Here is an 11,942-nt window from a genome sequence, read left to right on the forward strand (position 1 = left end):
ATCTCAGACCAAGACCAAGACCAAATAATGTGCTATAACAAACATTGCAGCATCCAACAAGTTTTGCAACAGCACATGAAATTAAAATAATTCAAGATAAATTTGAATGTATAAGTTTAAATTAAAGTTTGATTACAGGAATAAAATCAGTGAAATAAAAATAAATTGATATACAATTAAACGTTTGTCAGAACAGTGACAGATAATACACTCTAACCATTATACAGTATGCAGTACTATATTGACAATGTGTTATGTGTTGTAGACATACGACTATAAGATCTGAGACCCAGTCAGAACTTCACACTGCACAGAATCTCTCCTTTAATATTACACTTACAGGCGTAACATTAGGCTGAGGGTTCAGTGGAAATAAGCAGGACAGGGTTTGTGATTTGTGATTCGCTTTCTCCCTGTGTTCATTCACATGTAACATACCATCCCTGAAACTTAAATGCAGAATCCCTACACTTTCACTTCTGTTCATTTTGTAGGAAGTTGAATTAGTGTCAGTTCATTTGCTCAATAGTTCAGTAACTAGTGACAACTCCTCTCTGTTCAGTGTCTATCATGTCTTTTCTGTCAGTGACTTTAAGCTAAATGGTACTTCTTGTAGCATTTCTGTACTCTTTTTAACATTGCCCATACAACCTATAAGAAGCCTCCCTAAGAGTCTCTCTGTAATGTCCATTAAAATAGTTTGAGTTCCTTTCACCCATCTACAAGTCAGCGATCACTGACCATCTCTTTCTGTAGTTTGGCTTTTTTCTTTGGTAACTGAGCAAAAGGTTTCTTCGCTCCTCCCCTCACTGCTTACAGACTCCAGTGTGTGGATGAGGTTTTCCAGCCCCCACAGGTAGCCGTCCTCCCGGTTGCCTTCCTGCCAGGGAATGTCATGGTTCAATGTCTGCCCCTCTGGTAATGCTGTGGTCTTGCCAAAGTCAATAATCCAGACCTGGGCATTGCCCGTGTGGTCATGGATAAAGAGGAGAGAGCTGCCAATGACCTATGAAAACCAAGAAGAGTTTCATATTAGCTTTTGCTTCTATTCATCAACCAATCCATAATTACAGATGGTTGACAAATTAAAGGAAAAACTTGAATAATAGGTAATGCATGAAGATGCTCCCACACAGCAGTGACTCCCAGTTATACTTGTACCCCAGGGGCTAGTAAAGCAGTGGCCAGGGGGTACATGGAAAAGAATAGAAATAATGATTTGATTATTTTTAAATTGCATCATCTGTAATTCTGAAACACTGAAAGTGTTTGAAAGCTAGTTACCAAGTAAAAAGAGTCTAAACAGTAACATTTTAAATAGTTAGCTGAACATAATGGATAAATGGTTGAAATGTCTACCTTCAGCCACTCCAAGTAGTAGTACAAATGCTAATTTGAACATCCACTCTAAATTCAAATGAACACATCTAGAACAACGCTTGGTGACGTTGGAGGACTGCTTGTGTTTATCCGACACCTGTGAGAGATTTCTGACCTGTGTGTGAGACAGCGCTCCCCACCACATCATCTAAACACAAAATCTGAGAATATCCTTTGGAAAAATGTTCAATCCCTCAAGCTGCCTTTAGGTGAAGTTACTGCTTCGAGAGTATGGTTGTTTTTCCTTTACTTTGTCACTCATCTCTAGATTAGTCATCACCTCGTGTTGCTTGAAGAACTCTGACATCTTCAGGGCCTGCTGGATCTCCGTCAGTCTGCTCAGGTAAGACTTCTGCAAGAAAAAACAGTGACGGGCATTAACCTTAAAATGCTAACATTACCTGAAGCCCATGATTTAATTTACAATATATTTAATCTGTAGAAGCTACAGTTAGAAACAGGTTGGAACATATCAGGGTGTAGACACCTCCGAGCATAATGAAAACTCAAACAACATTACAATGTGAATATTTGCTTTGTGCAACACAGTTGAATTGCTCTGTGGTTTGCTCTTGCAGTTCAAACAATTTAAGGCTGTTTCATCATGAGACAGGCCCCAATTATTTTTTTTCCAATTTAAGTAGTGAGCAAACAAAATAAATGTTATTGTCCAAACATTGAACACGGATGTGAGAGCTTAGTCAAGTGGCGTGTTTGTAGTTGGTGTAGTCTTTAAGGATAATGACTGCAAGTTTGCTCTATGTATATGCACAGTGTAAGTGCATAAACATGTTTTGTGACTGTCCTTGCATGCATACCGCATATGTTTGTGCAAAAGCGAACTCATTGCCACGTACTATGATGCTGACGTTCCCTCCAACAAAGTCCTTAAACACCTGGATGACATCCTGCTTCGATCTGGTTTTCTTGAAATCTGTTCGACACGTACCGTCACATTTCTAAAAGAGAAGAAAAGGCCTGAATGAGAATATTACACAATAAAGTGACTTCAAACCGAGTAATTTCCTTACAGTATACAGTATATTTTATCAAGTGGTTCCCGATGCTGAGTCTGTAACCAATCAGTTGCCTATTTACACATCCAGCAGTCATAATGGCATTTAAGCATTTATTAGGAGTTGTGTTTTTGGCCACGATGAATGAAGTCCAACATCTGACTTTTTAGCTACTAAACGCTCCATTATGTTCACCAGCGAGTCACTTAAAGCTCCATTATGTAACTTTTCGACCTTAAAATAACAGCTTCACTCATCATTTTAATGCCACACTGAGTTGTAATAGAGTGAGCGGTGCCACTGTCATTTCCACTCTGAGCCCTGTCTCCCCGTTCTCGCGTTATGTAACTTTCGGCTCCAGGTCGAGACAAGTGCGTAACGCTTCACTGAGTCACACACCACCAACTGGAAACTGGATTATATTTTATGGAGAAAATTATGAAAATGTACCCTCTGATGTCCTCCGGCTGCTCTGCTACAACTCTCTGTGATTTACACAGTTTCCTGATGGACAGTAAAGTAACTGCTGTGAAATGTAACAGCTGTTAGCTAGTTAGATTAGCCGTACTGCCCTGGACGCCCGGGACTGGGTGAGCACTCAGGGCACCAGGGGAGTGTTGGTGTTTACAATAGCAACACAGGAGCTTTGGACCACCAGGAAGAGGACGTATTCAGGCCCGAAACAGAGGGGGGGAGGGTTCAATCTTAGTAATGACTCTTAAACATAGACCCACAGTTAACATTGACATTTTAACTAGAGCAGCTTTAATGACAAGTTAATAGTGTCCACATAGCACATGGCTCCCTCTACCTTGATCCCTTCTATCCTGAAGCCCAGAGTGTTGGTGGAGCTCATGGTCTCCCTCCACTGCATGTAGCGAGGTTTGGTGACGCCTCGTTGGGAATGCTCCTGGGTAGTCGGCCCTTCACTGTCCACCTCCACCATCTTCTTGTACAGGTCCTCCCTCGGCTTGGGCCGTTCCCGAGCCCGGACAAGCTCCTCCTCCAAGTACGTCCTGAAACGGCAGAAGGGATAAATCCTTCAGGTCAATTTTAAAAGCGTTCTCTGCATGTAAATAAACAGTGGTTTTCTCTTTCAGGGTTTGTCTTGCATTCGCACCCTTAGTTATTAAAGTGCAAAAGTGATACTTGGTTAACAAAAGCACACTGTTCTTTTTATGAAGCCAACTTCAAGGTTATCAGTATAAAACCCTTACAGCAATAGCTTACAAAACACTTTTCGCAACAGAAGACTCTTCTTGTTTTACTTTTGCTGCACTAAAAGCCAAAGATCAGCTCCATTGTAATGTCCACTTGTGCAGAAAAAGATGAGCAGTGCATAAAAATCCCATTACTGAACTGCACAGCTCAGAGCAACCTGCTGTTTAAGGATTAAATTCTGCTGGTGGACAGTTCAGCAGCACATTTAACACTTGTCGTATTCATAGCAGACAGTGATGTACAAACAGATGTGAATTTCAGTTTCAGTTTGTGAGCTGCACTTCCTCTGTGCTGAAGAGGGAAGCTGAGAGGAGACTCCAGTGTGCAGTGTTCAACTGTAAGCGTCTGAGTGTTTGTGCAAGCTAGCGGTTTTGCAACTTTGTGGTTAAGAGTGTTTTTGACAAAGGGGAGTCTCCAGGGACACCCTGAGTGTGTGAATGTATGTGTGTGCATGTGTGTGTAGCCTCAGAGATACACACACAGACACTTAGGAGACAATTAAGATTGGTTCAAGTGTGTCGTCATGTGTGTCTGAAAGTTTAGTGCACGTGTGTGTATGTTGGAGCCTGATTGTGTGCGTGTGTCTGTATTTGCTTGTAAAACCGGAAGTAAAGCTCTCAGAGGGAAGAATGTCCCTACCTGCACACATGTTCATGCACCAACATGTGCATGTATACATTCATGTGTGCATTCATGCATACATGTCTGCGTGTGTTATGTGTGTTTGTGTGCCTGTGTGTGTGTACGTGTGTGTGTACTTATGCCCGTGCACATGGTTCAGTGAGGCACCCCGCCCGCTGTGGCAGGAAGCCAAGCATATAGCCTGCAGTTACAACAGGTGTTCCCTTGTAGAGCAAAAACGCTTTTAGGCAGCACATACTGTCGCCAGTCTGCACGTCTCATTAATCCATTTCCATAGAACAATATGGAAGGAAATGATCTGACATTATCATTTTCAAATAGGTACATATTGTAGCAGGAATAAACTATAAAAGTGGCCCTTTTTGACACACTTGTAGAAAATAATAATAGAAATAGAAATGATAAATAAATGCATAAATATCTATTACAAGTAATTAAGTGAACAGCTCACTTCCTTACCTGACTCCCATCTTGCAGTCCATGACGTTGGGAAGATCAAAGTTTGCCAGCAGATCAGTCATATGGAGGAAAGACTCTCCGTCTTTCTCCACAACGCCGTGGTAACCGGGCACAAACGGGAGCAGCGCGTCATCCCTCAGCTTCTCGAAACACTGCATCTCATTTTCCGAGAACTTTTTCAGGATGTTGCCCTCATCGGCTGCTTTGAAGTTTCCTGAGATGAGATAAAGACGGATTCTTTGGATTTCAGGTATTCACAAACAGCAGGGATGAGACAGTGGTTTTGTTAGACTGTCCAATAATGTACTTACTGTATATGTGGGAATTCAAGGGCCCATTTGGGTGTTATTGAGATATTAGGCTGGAAAAAATTCTAATTACTAGTTAGGCCATGTTAATTCTTTTGAACCGTGTTTGCATCTGTTGCAGTGTTAAAGGAAACCAGCAGATCTAACTTCAGTCATCCATGACAGAAAGCATCTGCTGTGCTAAAGTGTTTTAATCCCTCTCAGTGTGACTGTGCCTGATCTCTTACCCTACATTTTTCCCCATCGTAAATCTGTCAAACAATGTGAACAACACAACAAAAATGACACAATAATACCAAAAACAAATATCAAAGGCAGGACACCAATTTTTTGACAGTGGAGGGAGCAAGCAAAGCATACCTTTATGTCCGGCTAGCTGAACCCAGTTCAGTTTTCTCCTGTGGCTAGCACTGAAGGGCCACTGTACGATTGTCTTTAACTTCCACCACGGCTTGCTCTGGAAAACAATAAAACAAATTGAAGTAAATATGAGAACAGAATAGAATCATTGTAAAGCACTGGAGTTTTTGGGTCTGTGTGTATGTCCTTGTTCACATAAACGGTCTGATAGCAGAACAAGGTGCTGTAGAATCACTGAACCTTATACCTTATAATAGAAATCTGATCACATCAGCAATTCTATCCAGTAAATCTGATGCCATGCTTTTGGTTTTTCACTGCGTGAAACCTCTGATCTAGGTCAGTTAAATGCCATTTCTGTGGAAACTCATATCTGCTCTCAACATCTCTAGTCAGCATCTCCAGCTAGGCGTGATGATGGGCTTGCAACTTTGATTCACAAAGTTTAAATCTACTATCTTTGGCCAAAATGCCATTTCTCAAGGGAAAATCTGACCCATTAATCAAGGCTGACTGGCGTTTTTGCTGGCCTCTCAACTCCCACTCACTTGTTAGCGTTATCTGAACATTTTGGTGTCATGTGACTGTTTGTAGCACATCAAAGTATGCACTGAATCCTGAACAAAGAAAAAAAAAAGGACTGAAATATCTTTTCTTGGCAGAGATGTTTATTTTTCAAGGTTGTTTGTTTAAGGACTCTCCTCCCACCACCCTCACTTTCTCCTTCTTTCTCAGTCTCACTATATGCACACACACACACACACAGAATAACACAGTAACAGCTTGCATATTTCACAGTGCTTCACACTTACAGGGAACTGCCTGTTTTCTCCAAGAAAATGACCATATCTCAAATAACACTCACTTAAACACAGAGGATTATATTTCCCTGCAATCATCTCAAATATAGTTATAAGGAAAATGAAGAAACCCCCAGCAAGGCGTTGGACAGGAAAAGTAGCTCATGTTATTAGATCCTATCTTAAGGCTTTGGAGAGGTCATTTTATTCGGTGTGTTCTGATTGAAACAGGAAATGAAACAGGGACTCTCGTGTTAGTGAAACAGCTCACGCTTGAGTGTCTCACAGCTCACTATCCTCACTAATTGCAGAACTCTGCAGCAGCCAGCCGAGACTCTCTTAAATGTCAGGTGATATGCTTCACTTGCTGTGCTGCTACTTGTTTACTGATAATATCGCATTGTGAAGGACTTCCACAAAACGAGCATTTGTTTAATTGCCGCAAGTCTTTTGACTTTCTTACAGTGAGTTACTTATGTTCACCATGCGACCGGTTAATTGCATTTGGATTGAAACAAAGTAGGGTCCGGGGTCATGTGGTGTGATGTCTTATCCAAAGACTGAGAGTGGATGGGAATTTAGATCTGAACTCAGAGTTTTGAGGTAAACATAACGACCCTGCAGCTCTGTGGCCCATATTTACATTTTACACACAGTCTTCATGTTCATGGTATTAACAGCACGCTGTCCTGGCCAGCCTTAACGACAGAAACCACAAGAGTTTGTACTGATAACACTTAGAATAACACCGCTTTCACTTTTAAAATAGCAGGTCTGCTTACTGTATACTTACTGTATGTTCAACAAAACATCATGCATCGAAAGCCGCCCGCCAGTGGTGGAAGAAGCACTTCAGTAAAAGTGCTATAACAACAACGTACTCCATTAAAAGTCCTGCATTCCAAATACTCAAGTAAGAGAAATGTCCTTAAAGTATCAGTGTAAAAGTGTGCTATTCTATTATATATGACATTAGATACTTAGATACACACTTAAGTAAGTAAGCTACAGTGCTTTTAGCTACTCTACTGTATATGTGTAGTTGGGTAGTGTAGTTCAGTGAGTCCCAGCCTACAGCTCTGGCATCAACACAGTGGTAAGATAAATCTGAGGAGTCTTAAGATGATTAATGTGGAAGGAAATACAAAAAAGAAACAATGTTCTGCATGTCCTACATCTGTTACATCTCAAGAAACAATCCACAGGCAGTCCACCATCGAGAGGTCCTCAGCAACAATACTGTATGACAAAACATTCACATTCTTTCCTCTATGCCTTGATAAGTGTAGATATAGAGAATGTATTAAACAGGCTAAGTTCAACCTTTTTTAACCGGTCTTTGTAATAAAAAAAGGGTAATTACAAATATCAATAATTATCTATATGGACTACGATAGCTTTACATCATTGGACCTACACACTGACAGTGCTTTTTTATGAGGCACCACAAAAATGCACATGCTATCAGAGAGCTTATCACCTGTCTGTTTAATGTAAATTCTTCCTTTTAAAAGTTACTTGTAACTAAAGCTGTACAAAGAACAAGATTCTGATTAACTTGATGTAAATGTACATAGTTACTTTCCCACACCTTAAAAAAAACAGACACAATAAAGTTGCGTTTACTCACACAAACGAAAATGAACCTATTTTTTAAGTGGGCCTGTCACAATAATGATGTTATCGCCTGTGGCATGACCACAGTCATTTCTGCTGACCTTGACAATGCCTGTTGAGTTTTCATGCGTGTTTGTTTACATAAGAATATCACTAACATTTTAGCCAACATGATGCCAGAATAAACAGCAAGGCTTTCCCCACCATTATTACACTGCCTATTAAGGTATGAATGACTCCACACAAATGTCTAGTATTTATTAAAGTGCCATTATTGTTAAGAGAGAACAAGAGTCCATGTTATTTACTGTTTTGGTTGTGTGGTATTTTATTAATAGTTTGTTTATTTAGGATATTTTCTTTTTTTTTTTTTTTCACAATCCAATAACAATGACGTAATAATCTTAAGAACTAAAAGTCCGTTGCTCTTTGAAAGGGTGTGGTTGCATTATTATGCTCGTCATTAAAATGCATAAACTGCTCTTAAAGGACCAGTGTGTTCAGTGGAATCGAGTGCAGAGGCAGAAGACTGGAACCAACTGAAAACCTTGACTCCACCAAGCAAAGGGAAAACTACGGTGGCCATGAAACTGGAATGTAAGAGGCCCTATCTAGAGCCAGTGTTTGGTTTGTCCATTCTGGGCTCCTGTAGAAACATGGCCCACTCCCTCTATAGATTAAAACAGCTCCATATTAGCCAGATGACTACACACTACTAAACACATACCTATACATATTATATTGCACTTCTGCCAATAGATCCTCCTAAATGCTACACAGTGGACCTTTAAAACTACAATAATATTGTTTATCGCAGGGACAATATATCCTCTTGTGACAGGCCTGTTTCTAGTAATGGCCTAATGTTTGCTTTCTGTTTGCTTTCTCCACCTGTCACACACATTTGCTTTGAATCACCAGACTGGTTGTCTGTCTGACACACGGAAACACCACCATGCTGATCTGAGTGGTTGATTGCAACACTGCTAACACAGAAAGCAAACTCTAATTTCCAACGATCCATTTCCAGGGAACTGGTTGTGTTGGCCAACCATCATCCCTCCTGCTATCCCTGCGAGGCTGTCATCTGGCAGTGCTAATGGGATGCAAACCACTGCAAGATTTATCAAATGAATGCTGGGGCCTGTTTTTCCACCTTTCTGCCTATTCTCTCTTCTGCTGTGTTTCCATTAAAAAGCACTTTGCTGTGCACTGCCAGGAATTAGTCTGTACCATGCATGAACTGAAGCGTGAAGTCCCCAAAGCTAAGTGCTGATACGCAAGTGTTTTTGACTTCCTGAAGTGGTTCTTTGTTAAATGTCAAAGGCCAAGGCTCAAATCGGCTACTGACCACAAAAACATTATTACACAATGACATGTAGGTCTGTGCTGTAAAGTGTGTGTGTGTGTGTGTGTGTGTGTGTGTGTGTGGGCTGAAGGGGCAGAAGCAGAAAAGTGGCTATTTTCAGACCAACATATTTCCATTCTAAATGACGACGCCTTAAAGAGCCAATAAAGAGCTAGAATGAACTTTGGGAAAGCCTTCATTCTGAGCCTCACTTCACTGGACAATGGTAGTGAAAAATATCCTCTCAAACACACACACACACGAACACACAAGCTCAACAGGCAATGTGTATTCAGTCTGTTTAAGAGAAAGTGACAGCTACAGACCTTGTATGGAGAAGGAAGAGAGAAGTGGTAGCGCCATAAAAAAACAAAAACGAATGAACGTCCAAAGTGGTGACAGTGTAGACAAAAAGCAGATTATGTTGTTGACTGGAGAAACCAGGAGGTGACTCACTACGATCGCACTCAACTTCCCTACAAATCACATGCACAGACAATCGAGTAAAAGCTCAACAGAGGCAAAAAAACACATGTTGTTGAAACTGAAATGTGGAATATGAGGGTTTGTTCTTCTGAACGGTGTGAGCAGCACTTTAAGCGCACATGCAGGCGTGTTTAAGAAGACTGCAGTCACATATGAAGCTTTATCAGCCAAGAATGTCAGAGGCAAACAAATTTCCACCCTCAGCGTCTATTGAATTAAAGGCCAATGGTTTGACACTAGTGTGTGTGCTGAAGGAAGGGCGCACACTGCTAAAAGGTCAGGACTTACAGTTCCAAAACCAAGAATGACTTGTTGATTTGACATTTAACGTGCAACCTCTTTTCTTAGTATTATTAATCTGTGGGAGTTGTCCACTTAATGGCATGTTTCCAAAAAAAGACACAATGATTATTGCGATATGAGATACGCTTGTGCTGCATGTGTCATATTAAATCACGAAGCTGTGTTTTTATCATTAGTTTGTACCACAAGGGCCTTTAAGACTTAGCACAATTACGCAATAAAAGCCCAACTCAGACAGCTTGCCACATAAAAAAAACATTATCTAGGTTTCAGCAGCTTCTTCATGTTGGTTTAAGTTCATACAGCGGATCATTATGCTGATGTGAAAGGCTCTGATAAGCCATTAAACATGAGGAGGGGTAATGTGATTTCAATGGGGACAATCACATTTCCTGAAGATTATCCTGCGCTCTCTGGCAGGGATCTAAAGGTTGTCCATCTTTCTTTCTTTTTCGTTTTTTAACACGATCTTTCACAACAAGAGAAAAGTACTGTGACTGATCACCGGTACATCCGACAACTGAAATTTCCCACATCTCAAACCAACACTGTTGAACCCAGAACAGATACAAAAATGTAGAAGTGACTAATTTCCCATGAGAGGTTTTTGTTGCAGAAATCACTTACAAGATGTGTTTATGGGACAAACAAACTTTAAACAAATGCTAACACTGTAATTGCCTGCTCTCTGCAGTCAAGCAGATCCCAGAGGTCTTCTGTGAGGAAGTCGTTTGCTGACTGCTGTTTATGTGCTGCTGTGCTTCACCGTTTCTTGTTTTTCAAAACATCAGCTCTTTGCTGCCACTGCGCAATTACAGGGGATGTAGATTTGAAAAGATAAAAAAAAATTTGAAATGTTTTTGTCCCAGCATGCTTTTGCTGTAGCTGATTTGTTCATGCATTGTATAGCAGTAGGGCATTTATACAGAGAGTGTTTTGAATTGTGTTCGCACCCTGTAAAACATGGGAAATGCTATAAACTACAGTGCAATTATTTGCAGGTAAATCCCTGGAAAACCTGCCAGTGACCCATGATAACTCAGCCTAAGCAACCACTTTAATAGCGTCCCGACAGTCCTCACTACATCAGTGTCTCTCTGCAGCTCACTCACCTCTCCAGTGTCCACCAGATGCTCCAGAGTGATAATGCCTTTGCTCTTGCTCTCGTTGTCACTGAGTAAGTCATCCTCGGACTCCACAACAGAGGACCCCGTGGAGGAGATGGAGGAGTTGGACAGTTTCCTGCGCAGGGGACCGTCCACCACATCATCCCAGTCCTCTTGCTGCATCTCCCGGGAGGAGCCGCCTCCCTCCGGGGTGATGGTGACCTGCGGCACCCGGCGCGCATCCATCACAGCCGGCGCTCCTGCAGCGGACGACGGGGAGATTTGAGCGGCTTTCTGAATGAGATCATCGCAAATCTGGGATGACTTCGCGGCTGTTCTGCGCTCCAAACGCGACCCCTCGGTGAGTGCAGTCCCCGACAGCCCGAAGTCCTTGGAGCTCTTTCTCCTGCACTCTTTGGGCATTGGAGACAGAGAAATCCGTCGCGAGAGCGCACGACGAGAAGCCGAGTGACTTTAACCTTCAAATCTGTTCATTTCACTTTCGGAACCGCAGTTTGAGTCGAGGCGCTGAGCCGAGCCTCTCTGGTACTTCCTCGTTGTTTGTTATCCGACTTTAAACACGAAAAAAACGCCTCTGTCAGCCTCTGTCCGCTCCGCGCGCACTGTTGGAAAGGGGAACCCCTCTGGTGGCAGCGTGGCTCGCGCTTCTACGCGGTGTACACACACACAGGCGCGCGCCGGCGCACTCACTCTCTCCACTGTACGAGCTTTATTATCTTCCGCATCGCCTCTCTCGCTTCCTGACTGAACTTTTCAAACCAGCTGACAGGTGAAGTTTTTAAATCCTTACAGACGTTCTGTCTCGCGCTAACATCAGTGATCAGCATTTAAATCAAAATGAACCCACCCATCGAATAGAAAAAGTTCACATTTTA

The 11,942-nt window shown here is 41.8% G+C and overlaps 1 protein-coding gene across 1 annotated transcript; it reads right to left on the minus strand.

Annotated features, from left to right (window-relative positions):
• Window positions 1-97: 97 nt before the first annotated feature.
• On the minus strand, window positions 98-11,778 carry itpka (inositol-trisphosphate 3-kinase A). The gene is made up of 7 exons (XM_035673842.1): window positions 11,053-11,778; window positions 5,387-5,483; window positions 4,719-4,932; window positions 3,208-3,412; window positions 2,238-2,339; window positions 1,661-1,732; window positions 98-1,006 (listed from the first exon to the last, which is right to left on the minus strand). The coding sequence occupies exons 1-7, from the start codon at window positions 11,467-11,469 to the stop codon at window positions 734-736; spliced, it is 1,380 nt and encodes a 459-aa protein (XP_035529735.1). The 5' UTR covers window positions 11,470-11,778; the 3' UTR covers window positions 98-733.
• Between the last annotated feature and the right edge of the window lie 164 nt (window positions 11,779-11,942).

The sequence above is a fragment of the Morone saxatilis genome, unplaced genomic scaffold (genome assembly GCF_004916995.1).
Source record: "Morone saxatilis isolate NCDOM2014 unplaced genomic scaffold, NCSU_SB_2.0 Contig3, whole genome shotgun sequence".
Classification (NCBI taxonomy): Eukaryota; Metazoa; Chordata; class Actinopteri; family Moronidae; genus Morone; species Morone saxatilis.